We start from the raw sequence: 14,220 nt of genomic DNA, 5'->3' as shown, positions 1-14,220 counted from the left end.
AGATTCTGATTTGCAGTGTGCAGGGAGCAAACTGCAAATTGTAATCGGAATCGGATGTTAAAACTGATTAAAAAGCCTACAGACTGTCCCACATACAGACCTACAGACCGTCCCACATACCTAAGATATGACAGTTTTCATCCTAAGCACATTAAGAACGCTATAATTTACAGCCAAGCAATAAGGTACAACCGGATTTGTTCTGACAGGATGGACAGAGACAAGCACCTGGATCGCCTTAAGAACACTTTCATTAAATAAGGTTACAGTCCTCCTATGGCTGAGGCCCAAATCAGGAAAGCCAGCAACATCCCCAGGACTGAACTCCTGAAATATAAGCAAAACCAGAAAGAGGAACGTGTCCCTTTGGTTGTCACCTACAACCCACACCTGGAAATCTAAAGGAGGATTGCTAAGGAACTTCATCCCATTTTACACAAGGATCACAGACTGAGAAAGATATTCCCTAAACCTTCACTCTTGTCATATCGGCAACCACACAATCTAAAACAGATGATTGTCAGGAGTTCTTTGAATAGGCCTCAACAAAACGGAACATGAAAAACATGTCTCAAGACTGCAATTAAGTGTGGTTTGTGGCTAAGGCACTGTCCTGTAACCTGCTGACTTGGACAGCAAGGAGGATATTTAACTGGTTGGGTTGTATTTTGGCATGCCCCATGATTTACACTAGCAAACACACGCAGAAAAAAATGGATGAAGTATCTGTCCCCATAGTGATAGGGGAGGGCCTTTCCTTGTCACTCTCTAAACACTTACATGCTGTGCAGAGACATCCCTCTAGAATGTGGTTAAGCAGTTCATTGTCTGTATTACCACACGGGAAGAAGCACATTATGAAATGAAGAAAGTCAGGACTAAGCCCAGATCTGGGAGAGAGGCTGCTGATGAAACAGATTCTCCACATCAAAAACTGGAAAAGGTGTGAGTTCAATGGAACATTTGAACTAAATTGCATTCTGCTTTTGTTGCTGTACTTGAGGAGGCAGTGTTAATCACATTTCAGTTATTCAGTTTCATTATGTACATAAGGACAGACCTGACAACAGTGAATCACAGCTTGATAAATGACCGGAGCTCCAGCTACCACAGGTACAGGGAACTGTTCCAAGGCAACTAGTCCATAACTTCACATGGCTGAGAGTGCTTTGTGCCTTCCACCTGCAGAACTCCGTCACATATTGCTTTACTCACAGCAGAGGTCATAGGGAGACTTCACACACACTCACTATGCCAGTTCAGAGAACTCCATATGCTGAAGGGAAAAGCATGACAATGTGACTGTAATTATGTGACACTATGACTGTAACTATATTAGTTACACTCTGGGAATGCAGACACGTTTCTATACCAAACACCCTGCTGACTTATTATAATGAAAAGTCATTATAGCAAAGGTTAAAGGATAAGTATACTTGTGACTGGATTAGATAAGCCAAAACTATCCTATGATTAATAATTCTTTTATCATTCATTATTGATTTTGACCACTAACACTGAAGAGATTTGAGGACCTCCATTTGCATGTGGCTTGTGTATGAATATTTCCAGAGCAATGATCCTCCCCTCTGCAGGTCTGGCATCTCTGGACCGATTAGATAAACAGAGACAGCAGAATTCTGGGTATCTTACGCTTAGTCATATTCTGTTGCTATGAGTGCCAGCAAGCTTCCTAAAAGTAATAACAGCTTCCGACTTGAAGGTGAAAACTAATATGCAGTGGCATTCTGTTACAAAAGTTTGAGCTGCTATGACATACAGTATGTTAATCAGTATAGATTTTTGCAAAGAAAAGAAGACTGTGAGACAGAAGACTTCTAAATATCGGTTGTGTGTGCTTGGCGACAAGCAAGCCGCCAAGGCACTAAACAATGTTGGCTACAAGCAAGATGGCAAGATTCTTCTAGGAACATTGTAGAAAACTTCTAGAAACCAGAATTAGGAGCAGATCATGGTAGGGTCCAGGGAAAGAAGCCTGAAGACTTCCAGCACCATTAAAAATAATGTAAAACATTATGACAATCGTGTTCTGTTGACTATGATTTCACCATTTTTGTGGTAAATAGTAAGGCACTCGCTGAAACACCCCTTTTACATATTTACGTGATCAATTTTTGATCAATGTGGTTCCTTCAGGGAACGCACCCCTCCCCCCCCCCCCCCCATACACACTCCATAGAAAGAAGAGAGGATATGTGGGAAGGATTACACTACAGGGGATGCAGGAAAGCTGTGATAAATCACAGGGGAACTGCAAAGGCAGGAAAATACTGACAGAGTTTAATAACTATGGAGGTTGAAATTTTGTGCCCTGTACACTAGAGCAGAGTTCCCCAACCCTGTCCTCAAGGCCCACCAACAGTACATGTTTTGCAGGAAACCACAAACAAGCACAGGTGAGGTAATTAGTGTCTCAGCAGAGCTGATTCATTACCTGTGTGGATATCCATAAAACATGCACTGTTGGTGGGCCTTGAGAACATGGTTGGGGAACACTGCACTAGAGGGCACCCAAGGCCTTTGTTTTAAAGTGAACCCACGGTGAAAATAAACTGATAAGATAAATAATTGTATTTATCTTCCTACTCATAAAAAGTACTTTTTTTTTTAGATAACCCATAGGTTTATTTTATATTTAAACATTTACAAAGCAGTTTGAATATTTTATTGTCTCTGCTCAGTGGTAGCCTATTAAGTGGCTGAGAATTAGAACATTGACCTTTTTATATCTCTACTCTGTCCTCAGAAGCTGTATTCTGCCAGGAAAACTTTTATGGCTGTAATTTGCTTATCACTGAGGTTTAATATATTCCCTGCACAAGAGAAAAGAAGATACTTGCATGCTTGAAAATTAACTCTTTCAGGCAGCAAAATAAAAAAAGGACACCAGCCTGGTTATTAATATGTTTGGCACTGTACATACACATGTGTAACTCATCATGTCAAATGTCGCCTCGGGTACACTTTAATGGGCTATACCCAGAAATGGCCCTGTCTGTAGTGGTGGTTCATACTCATGTACAGTTTCTGTTTTATTCCTCCTATATAAAACAATATTTTTCATTTACAAAATGTTTTTCAGAAACAAGGCCAAGTAATAATGTATGAGTGTTAGTGTTCAGTGCTATTACCAAAGTGTGCATATACTAAATGAAAATGAGTCTCTGAGCAATAACTTCTATTACTAATTTGAATGTAGTACCCTTAAGGGCTGGTTCAGACGCGCGTCTGCGGAGCGTTTACCGACAGCGTTCGGGACTTGGCGTTAAATGCTCCCATTCAAGTGAATGGGAGCGTTTGTACCAGGCTTTTACCGGTGTTTATGCGAACGCGGCGTTTGGGTCCCAATTTTCCCTGGCGTTCAAGGTGACCCTGGACGCTACATGTAGTGTCCTGGGGCAGTTAACCGCCACGGGTAATGTTCCCCCTAAGGGAAGAAAACTGCTGACCGCATCCGAAAGCTATGTGAAGGCTGCTGAAAGCCTGAATGCGTCGCCGCTGCAACGCCACCAAATGCGACGCCACAGAAAGCTGGGCAGACACCCGTGTGGACCAGCCCTTACTTAACAATTGCTCTAGGTGCCGTCTTCTCCTCTTACCTTTCAAATTGTTACTCCTGGCCCATACTTTTTCTGCCGATAAGGCCATCTGCATGTCAGGCTGCTGGCATGTCACTGGAGGAGAGGAGATTGGCATGGAATGCTAAGTAAAGATGCACGATAGCTTTACTAGCATGATGAAAAAGGATTTTTATTATTATTTAGTAATTATATAGCGCCGCATGATCGCTTTAGAGAGTATATATAGTCTTGTCACAAACTGTCCCTCAGAGGAGCTCATAATCTAATCCTTACCATAGCCATATGTCTATTGCAGTTAGGATTGCGGGGCCTAGAAGAAAAAAAGAATTTTGGTGAAGGTATATATTTTATAGCCTAATCACGAATGTCAAACAAGAAAGTGCCAAAACTGGTTTACTCAACGTAAAAAAAAAACTAAAGTCTGCTCCAATGAACCATTTGCAGATAGGGAAAAAAGTATAATTTGTAAGAGATTTCATCTTCCTAGGATTGAAGATCGCTTCAGATGGTGGCAGCAGCCATTAGATTAGGAGATTTTTGTTGCTTGGGAGGAAAGCTATGGCAAGTTTGAACAAGATACTAAAGGATAGAGATGTCACTTTACCAACAAAGATCAGGATAGCTAAAGCTATGGTTTTTCCAGTAGTCACTTATCGCTGTAAAAGTTGAACTAGAAATAAGTGTTATGCATAGAAAAATGTATGCTTTTAAATTGTCAGTGTGGAGAAAGCTACTGAGAGTTCCCTGGACTGCCAAAAGATCTAACCAGTCAATGCTAGAAGAAATAAGGCCAGAGTGTTCACTAGAAGGGTTGATACTACTATTTATAATATTTGGTCACATAATGGGAAGACCAGGTTCTTTGGAAAAATCCTTGATGCTTGTAAAAATTGGGGGCAAAGGAAGAAGAGGACAGCAGAGGCTAAGCTGAAAAGACAGCATATATGAAGCTATGAACATGTCTAAGCAACAACTGCAAGAAGCAGTGGTTGACAGCCACATCGGACATGCAAAAATGGTGCATGGTCAAAAAGATTTAAGGTAGATGACACTGCTCATACTCCAGAAAAACCATAGAGGTGCTGGAAAAGGACCTTCTCCCCAGGTAACTGATGGCAGAAATAAATCGATATATGCTGTCTGAAATGTGTCAGCCATTTTTGTCTGTCCTGCCTTGATCATTAATAGTGTGGAGTTTTATTGGAGCTGTTGGAGAGTTGTGGATTTGTTTCTACTACTTACATATGGTCACAAAAATTCATAGTCAAACAAATTGTGGAACTGAACAAGCAAACAATTTTGATTCATTTTAACCTTTTCCGGACACGTATGCTGTGGCTCCTTACATCCAAAGCCTTTTTATTCAGACTTAAATTGTGATCATTGGAATTGACTCACAGGGTTAGGAGCCAATGAAACTGGCTCCTGACTGATGAATGGAACTCTTCAGGCTCTAGGCGTGGCTTCTCGTGCCTGGATTGCATCATCTCTGTTGTTCTGACTGCAAGAAGTAGGGGCATAGACTTGATGATTAGATTCCCCTCTCTTTTAATATACTAAAGTATTACTAAATGTTATTGTAGTGTTATTGTTTTAGAAAGCCTGAATTACACTATCTAAATCTGTAAAAGAAAGCTAAGCAGGGGCCATTTGTAAGCCTGCTATGCAGGGCCAGGTGGTAACCTTGCTATGAGAGGCCATGTGGTAACCTCGCTATGCAGGGCCAGGTGCTAACCTTGCTATGCAGGGCCAGGTGGTAACCTTGCTATGCAGGGCCAGGTGGTAACCTTGCTATGAGGGGCCATGTGGTAACCTTGCTATACAGAGCCATGTGGTAACCTTGCTATGCGGGGCCAGGTGCTAACCTTGCTATGCAGGGCCATGTGGTAACCTTGCTATGCAGGGCCAGGTGGTAACCTTGCTATGAGGGGCCATGTGGTAACCTTGCTATACAGAGCCATGTGGTAACCTTGCTATGCGGGGCCAGGTGCTAACCTTGCTATGCAGGGCCATGTGGTAACCTTGCTATGCAGGGGCAGGTGGTAACCTTGCTATGAGGGGCCATGTGGTAACCTTGCTATACAGAGCCATGTGGTAACCTTGCTATGCGGGGCCATGTGGTAAACTTGCTATGAGGGGCCATGTAGTAATCTTGCTATGAGGGGCCATGTAGTAACCTTGCTATGCAGGGCCATGTGATAAACTTTCAATGCAGCCCTCTCACATTCCCTTTTGATGCTTATTTTGGAAGCCTAGCTAACCCCAGATCTGTACTAAGCAAATTCTCATAACAATCAGACTGATAATTGAATACAAACTGTGTCTACAGACAAAGTGCTGGTCAAAGTACATCTTTTTTCATGATTTACGTATCCTTGCCAGTGCACTACAGCTTGTTTCCTGCCCTCCAGACTTAGTTGGTGGGTGGGGAAAACATGAGTAACCAAATGACTCTTGTAATAGGAAGAATAATAGAGACTAGACTACATTTCCCAAAATTACAGTAATAAACATGTAGCTGAGGATAGTTGCATAGGGCGGAGACATTGACACAAGTGGAGCATTGTTTCTTTAGCTGCTTAGTGTGTGAATTTCTGTCAGTCACTATGCTAGCACAGCCTGCTGTAGCTCTCAAGCACCATCTTAGCTCTCATTGCGCTGTCTTCTCAGCAGGTTTAGGTGAGAGTTGATATGGTGAATTCATCACATTTTCCTCAGATCCACAAGCACATAGGCCTCGATTCATAGAGCACAGTGCGGCAAATGTAAAGTGCTCAGTAAATCATCGCATTCTGTATTTTAGACTTTTGTGTGCTAATTCATAAAAATGTTCACAGGTGCGGTAGTAATTTGGTAATTTACCGGCTTCAATAGACAAAAACTCCCGTTAGACGTACATGTTTTGCTATACTGTTTGTTGTACTGCCTCTGCTCACTCTGAATCTGACTATTAGTGTTTCTTAACATTAGTTTGGTAATTTACCGGCTTCAATAGACAAAAACTCAGTGCAGAGAGTGCATTACAATAGTAAGAGGCATCCGACATCCCTTTAGACGTACATGTTTTGCTATACTGTTTGTTGTACTGCCTCTGCTCACTCTGAATCTGACTATTAGTGTTTCTTAACATTTTATTTATTTGTCACAGCTTAGATGAACTTCCAGGAGACATTACAAATGCCCTGCTTAGTTGAATTCTTCACTAGCTACTCTGCATCTTCAAACAGGAACCTAAGAGGTTAAACCGCCAAAGGAAGGCAGGGGAAAACTCTTTTGTTCTGTGATCTCTCTGCTCACTGCCTGGGAGTAGAAAAGCTACACTTGCCAGAAGCCTGCGGGTGCTATCAAAATGCATCATCCCGACTTGCAGGAGAGGGCTGTTTCTATTGGCTCTGCTCCTGTCAGTCAAAGCTGATGCCTCTCTGCTTGTGTGAGTCACGGCTGGCTTCCCAAAGACTCGCACAGTCTGCGCTCTTATTTCGCCACACCGGAGGTGCCGGTAAAATTTCAGGCTTTTACAGCATGATCTAGTCTTTATGAATTGACATTTACTGACATTTGTTAAGGTGTTTACCGCACAAGTCGGTAATTTACCTCATTGCTCGGCAATTTCAGCTTTTCAAGCAGTAACAGTCTTCATGAATTGACATTTTCCTAAGTGCTCTGTAAATTAAGCTGTTTCAGCATTACTGAATGCGGTAATGCTTGATGAATTGAGGCCATAGGCAGTAGTCGGGAACTTGAAATGTAACAGCAAAGCAAAAGACAGCAGTCTGACAAAAGCATTTCAAACAAACACATTCTGACAATGCTTTCTGTATGTTTTCAAACATTTGTAAAGTAAAATAATATTCTTGCTCTGAGTTTTAATTTGATACAGGTGGCTGTTGTCAGAGTATGAGCAGCAATGGACAAGAGAGGTGTTAATAATTTAATACACTAAGCTGAGCCTGTTAGCAAGCTGGATACTCTGTTACTGGCTTCTTTGTTTCCTAGCAACAGAAATCTTTGTTGAAACTCAACACTTTCAGGCTGTTTACCACTGAGGCAGTCATGTGGAATAAGGGACCGAGCTTTAAACTTTTTCATGTGTGAAGTAACTTTTTCATGTGTGAAATATCTTTAAAATCTTGGAATTTCAATGCTATAGTCACCTGTACATGCAAGTCTCCACCACCCATGTTAACTCCTCAAGACACTTCTTTTTACTAAATAACTGTGAAATGGTAGTTTTATGATGAGGAAAAATAGATCCAGCCTGTGTGTTGTATGAATTTAAAGAGGAACTCCAGTGAAAATAATGTAATAAAAAAAGTGCTTCATTTTTACAATAATTATGTATAAATGATTTAGTCAGTGTTTGCTCATTGTAAAATATTTCCTCTCCCCGATTTACATTCTGACATTTATTACATGGTGACATTGTTACTGTGGGCAGGTTATGTAGCTGTTTCTAGCTGTTCTGGCTGTCACAGACAGCTATAAACAGCCATTTCCTGTCTGTGAACATTGTTACATTGTGGCAGTTTGCCCAGAGTACCGCGGTACCCAGAGCTTCTTGTGGGAGGGGTTTCACCACAATATCAGTCATACAGCGCCCCCTGATGGTCTGTTTGTGAAATGCAATAGATTTGTCATGTAAAAGGGGGTATCAGCTACTGATAGGGATAAAGTTAAATTCTTGGTCAGAGTTTCTCTTTAACTGCTGTTCTCATATTCAGACCAGTGCATAAAAGCCTAACCTATTTCTGTTTTATCACATATATGAGTATGTATCAGGAAAGTTTGGCACATTTCTGAGGTACTCTCTTATGCACACGGTGTGTGAGATCTACAGTGAATTAAAAAAGTCAGCAGTCTAGCCTCAGTTTAATTATCCCTTCATCAAAGCCTATGCAGTTCTCACTCAGTTTATGTATGTGTGTTCCTGAAATTGGAAATGATTGTGCAAAGGATGGTGGGGTAAAATGAGTAACCCATATGTATTTTATATTCCTGTTGGCCCTTTCTGGCCCCCAGCTTAGATTGGTCCTATGCTAATTCCCTGACTTGTGCCTTACCCTCATGCCCCCTTTTTATACCAAGTCCTTAGTATTTAATTGGATTATATTGTCCATCCTAAAGCACCGCAACACACCAGTGTGAAAGTAGTCTTAACCTTTACCCTTGGTTTTAACTGTTAACCATTTCCTCACATATATATGCCTAACACTAATCTTACCTTTCATCAGAGCTTACCACTAACACTGGATTAAAAAAATAAAAATCTATGACCCTAGCCTGTCTCTAGACCTATTATTCATTCTAATCTGGTCATACAATTTAAATTGACACCAACTATTAACCTTGGCCTAAGCTTAACCTGAACTTGATGTAAGTCATAACAAATAATAAATACAACCAATGAAATATTTCCATTTCCCACTGTGCATGAGTGGACTAAGTTAGTTTTTTAGCTGTAAGTCACCCTCATGGTATTCTGGTGTTACCTAGACCTCCTGCCAATGGTAAAATGTGTTTACAAGCAAACTGTTACTTTAAAGCAAGGGTCCCCAAACGTTTTGGGTCGAGGGCCGGGTCAACATATTTCAGACTGCTGGGAGGCCGGAGTATACATAGAAGTCTTTGCGGGCCAGACAGTGATGCATACTAAGGTGACAACCTTCAGTCCAATTGGACAACAGTGTCACCCGATGTGAAATTTAATTGGAAACCAGTGAATTACTGCTTTCTGGCTTCATTCTAAATGCGGACCACCAATATTTAAAGATGTAGCTGACTGCATCTATAATACATTTTGTGTGTGGGGGGCCAGTAAAAAAGCCTCAGGGGGCCACATTCGGCCCGCGGACCTAAGTTTGAGGACCACTGCTTTAAATCATGCATTACAAGCACACACTAACTGGTGCCAGCACATATGTTTGTATAACTCGAAGATCTCCCCAAAAGCCCACAAAACCCAAGTGTGTAACGATTGTGGAACTTTCTCCGTGATCAGCGCACAACGCGTGCGCTGACACGGCGGAAATCCTCCACAAGCGTATCTTTGGAGGCACCCAGCAAAAGGTGCTACACACCTGTAGAGGGAAATTCCTGTCGGCAGATGGCGCTGGGGAGTGCAGAGGAACCAATCCTCTGTACCTCCACAAGTGCCAGACAGGAATTGCACGAAGCGCAGAACGCAATCGCAAGAGAGGAGATTGCGAATGAGATTGAGCAAAGGGACAGGTTGTATGTGTGTGCGCCAATCCAGTCGCCACCCCGCGACCGCGCACACACAACAGCAGATACGAAATAGGAACGCAATCGCGAGAGGTGCGATCGCCAGACGTGACACAAGGCAGATCAGAATAGAATACGAGGGTAGCAAAGGCACAGCAAATAATACAATAAGGAGATACGGAAAATAACAAACGCTAGCTAACCGCGAACACCGCACTCATTCGCAAAAGTGCACGCGGTTATGCGCGATCTCCACGTGATAAGCACAATAGAGACAAGCACGCCTAACTAACCATTAACAGACAAACATGAAACAGAGGACGCGAGCGCTTGCTTAACGTATACCTCACCGAGCCTCCAGCAAGCGTAGCGGACAAGACAGACACACGAAAACAGGGACAAACGAGAGATAGGATCCACAGCACTAGAGAAAAGTGGCTAGCGTGATCCAGGTACAGAGTAGCAGAACAGAAGGATCCCCAGCGCTAGCGAAAAGTAGCTAGCGCGATCCCAGGAGACAGAACAGAAGAGATAGCTGGTAGCAACCGCTGCACCAGCTATACTCCAAGAACAGAGATCAGAACCATTTCCTGTCGACCACCATTGGGACAGGACAATGGCAACAGGCAAGACAAGACAGAACAGGCAATACAGATAATACAACCTGACTGGGCTAGAAGGGGAGCCTAAAGCAACCCCCAGGAATTAACTATACTAGATAGCAATGGCTGACACTCCAGCAGTGTCCATCAGGAACAGACCATGGAAAGGAAATGACCAGCCAAGCCTTCTGGGAAACATAAAGCTCTTATAGTGCCAGTCATCAAAGGAGGCAGGTAGGGGATTTGCATAACGAATGTATGCAATTCCCCAGCAAGAGAACAGACCAGAAACTTGCAATGGAAAGACAGGTCTCTGTTCCAGAGTCCTGCAGCCCACAGACTAGAGGAATGGACAAACAGCTGTCTGCCTGTGCAGCCAGCTGAGCGGATCATCACAAAGTGGCTTTGCTATGCAATTACTGACATGCTCTACCCCTCCTATCAACCAAGGCTTGCCATTTCCCCATTACTTTAATGAGTGACATTTATAACCAGTTGTGATGCTCATGAGCTGGTGCAGGTGTTACCAAGCTAGTAGTAGCATATTAGAATGCCTTGGATGTTTCAGGTTCCTCTAGCACTTGGAGACTGATTTACAGAAAGAAAATAAATGTGTGCCCGACAATTACAGGCAATCCCTCGTTTACTAAGCAAAAACCAGCTGCATACATACACAGTGTGTATGGGCATTCATTATCTGAATCCTGGTCTCCATTGGTATTCATATGGACCAATGGCAATGCTTGGCAGTTATTTCAAAAATGTCCTGCTGGGGGCTTCATTTTCCACCAAAATTTCTATTTATCCATGTTGGATGAACAGGAAATTAAAATATACAGATCAGCAGCCTTTGCCTGTGCTACTAGTGGTGTAGCAGTGGCATAGCAACAGGGGATGTAGAGAGTGCAACTGCACCAAGGTCCTTCAATGTGCTTTGAATAGTGGTAACCATTAGCAAACCAATCCCCTCCACTGCTAACGCCTCTCTGACACTGTGGCGGCCTTTAGCAGGTTTTGATGCTCCATATCAATATTTATGCAGTGCTTGAGGGAGCACAAAGTAAAAGTTGCACTGGGGCCCACAGCTCTTTAGATAAGCTACTGTGTGCTACCTAATAGTAGATCTAATGGTGCCCATACACGGTACAATAAAAACATTCAATTTTCCCATTTATTTGACCAAAACCATCAAATCGAATGAAAGTCGAAAATAATCTATTTTTTTTTAATCAAGTAAAAGCAAACAATGATCCCGTATTTTCGATTAAAAAATAGGATTGGACATGTTGGAAAAATCTTTATATTTGATCTAATGGAGGAATCAAAAGAAATTATCTAATCGAAAAAAAAAATGAAAAAATTGTACCATGTATGGGCACCATTAGTAAAATCTGAATACATTAGACTCCAAATTTCTTTTGTCAGTATTGATTTTTGAAAATTAAAAAATCCATAATAACCACATATACGGTATTTGAAATTCTTGTACTGAGACATAAAAGTCATTTTGAAGTACAGTTTATTTTGTTATATAATATAACAAAAAATTACTACGCACCAATTTAATTAGCCAGAGCGCCCCTGCCCCCCATTATTAAGTAGCCCTCTATTAATGGTAGCATAGGAATCCCGCAGTATTAGATAGCCCCAGATAGTCCACAGTATAGGTAGCCAGAGGCTAGAAGTAGTGCACCCCCCAGGTTAGGAAGCCCCCAGTATAAGTAGCCAGAGATGACCCGTGTAAAGGTAACTTGAAGTAGCCCCAACACAGTTCTCCATGAGGCCTGCTGCGGACCCCCACTTCCCTGTGCACATCGGGCCGCCCACAGCTACGGGTCCCATAGCAGGCACTATGGCTGCTTTGGTGACGCCTGCACTACTGCTTGTTATATGGTACCATCTCCATATAGGATTGCCTCTCCAGGAAGGTACAGCAACTACAGTATTTCTTATTAACCTGTCATCTACACTTAAAATATAAAACACTTTGCAGCCCGGATCTCATGTCATTAAAGGACAACTTTAGTAAAAGTATATGGAGGCTGCCTGTAAGAGACTTACCTCCGGGATCCAGCGAAGCGGCCATCTCTGCCAAGAGCGGGTCGCGTCCTGGCACTTCTGCATATCGGCAGCCATCCTCCGTTGGTGACGCGCGCACTGGGGATTGCGCACTGTGGATTGCTCTGCACATACTGGCGGGCGGATGTCTCGCTCCTCTCGGCAGCAGTATGGTCTGAGGCGGCGCCAGAGGTAGTGTCAGCTGACAGGATAGTCAGCTGACACTTAGGCAGGGGTTTATTTAATAAATATAAATATGGTGTATGCTGACCCTGGCTGAGATTGAACCCTGGTCTCTTGCGTCAGAGGCGATTCCCTTGGCCAGTATGCTATAGCTGACACACAGTCAGGATGTTTTGCTGGTCTGTTCTGGTTAGTCAGATGACATGTATTGCCACCTGTGTTAGCTGATTTCTCTGTCAGGATTAATGCCTGGCAGTGATTGGCTGTTGTGTGCATGTGGCTGGCCACTGATTGGATGCTGTCAGTATTTAAACCTTGCTGTGACAGTTGCATGTTGCCTGTGATAGCTCTAGCTTGCCGGTAGCTGGGTGCTCTGTTTACCTGCTGTTATTATATTGGATTATGTGGACTTTGACCTCTGCTCGTTTACTGGACCTCCTTTGTCTGCTGCCTGAACCGACTTATTGCCTGTATTATCGTTACGACTGTTTGCTGCCTGGTTTGACCTCGGATCCGTTCTTGACCTCGCTACTGCCTAGTCCTCCTGTACTGCGATATCTTTGTTTACCCCTGTATGATCTTGGACTGTTACTGGACTCTACTACTCTGTATCCCTGTTTAAGCCTGGAAGTTTATTTGCTCACCCTGCATTCAGCTCCAATACCTTGCACACTAAAGGCCTGCGTGTAACCAAAGTCGGGTAGGTGTTGTCTCTCACCTCTCGTTCAAGCGGGGACGCGCCACATAGCTTGAAGCATGTGGAGGTATATTGAGGCATTGTATATTGGGGCATCCCTACAGGCCTGACACTGCCATATTTATTTCCTGTTAAATAAAACCAGTTGCCTGGCAGCCTTGCTGGTCTATTTGGCTGCAGTAGTGTCTGAATAACGCCAGAAACAAGCATTCAGCAAATTTTGTCAGATCTGACAATGTCAGACACCTGATCTTCATATGCTTGTTCAGGGTATATCAAATAAATGATGAAGGAAGCACTCTTGATTGGCAATATACCATATATTGTACACAACAGTACACAAATGTTTTTCAAGCTCCTTGCTCTTCCTCAGGTGTACAGGTGAAGAGCGAGGAGCTCGAAAACATTTGTGTACTGTTGTGTACAATATATGGCATAGTGCCAATCAAGAGTGCTTCCTTCATCATTTATTTGATTGTATCCGGTTTGTGGATTGGTGAACCACAGGGGGTAAGCACCGGCGGCCAGGTGGCAAGGTCCCCTGGAAGGAAGTAGAGGAAGGGCCATCAATTGTTCAGAGTCTATGGCTAAAAGTATTAGAGTCAGATGATCAGCAGGACAGCCAGGCAACTGGTATTACTTAAAGGAGATCCGGGGTGAAAATAAACTGACTTTTTTAGATATCCCACAGTTTTATTTTATATTTGAATCTAGTTTTTAAGTTTTTACTGTTTCATTTGCCTCTGCTCAATGACACATTCATTGAAGTATGCCTGGGCTCAAATCTATGAACTTTTGACCCTTTTTATCTCTTTCCTGCTCCAGGAAGTCATTTACTGACAGGAAAGTACTCTAT

At 42.7% G+C, this 14,220-nt stretch overlaps 2 protein-coding genes across 15 annotated transcripts in view; one reads left to right on the top strand and one right to left on the bottom strand.

Annotated features, from left to right (window-relative positions):
• Positions 1-14,220, bottom strand: part of MED12L (mediator complex subunit 12L) — a 742,320-nt gene that overhangs the window by 627,940 nt on the left and 100,160 nt on the right. Inside the window, exon 4 of one of the 13 annotated variants that reach the window (XM_068280810.1) lies at positions 3,876-3,912. The exons of the other annotated variants lie outside the window; for them this stretch is intronic. The gene's annotated coding sequence lies outside the window, so the exon portion shown is untranslated. The remainder of the gene's footprint in view (positions 1-3,875; positions 3,913-14,220) is intronic. 13 annotated transcript variants of the gene reach the window in all.
• Positions 803-14,220, top strand: part of MINDY4B (MINDY family member 4B) — an 86,795-nt gene continuing 73,377 nt past the window's right edge. Inside the window, exon 1 of one of the 2 annotated variants that reach the window (XM_068280821.1) lies at positions 803-943. In XM_068280821.1, the coding sequence (XP_068136922.1) occupies positions 863-943 (81 nt within the window). In that variant the 5' untranslated portion in view covers positions 803-862. Of the gene's footprint in view, positions 944-13,017; positions 13,368-14,220 lie in introns of those variants that run through there. The other variant, XM_068280822.1, reaches the window with a different exon arrangement.

This window comes from Hyperolius riggenbachi, chromosome 4, assembly GCF_040937935.1.
Source record: "Hyperolius riggenbachi isolate aHypRig1 chromosome 4, aHypRig1.pri, whole genome shotgun sequence".
In the NCBI taxonomy this organism is placed as follows: domain Eukaryota; kingdom Metazoa; phylum Chordata; class Amphibia; order Anura; family Hyperoliidae; genus Hyperolius; species Hyperolius riggenbachi.
This window is presented reverse-complemented; position numbering and strand designations above follow the sequence as displayed.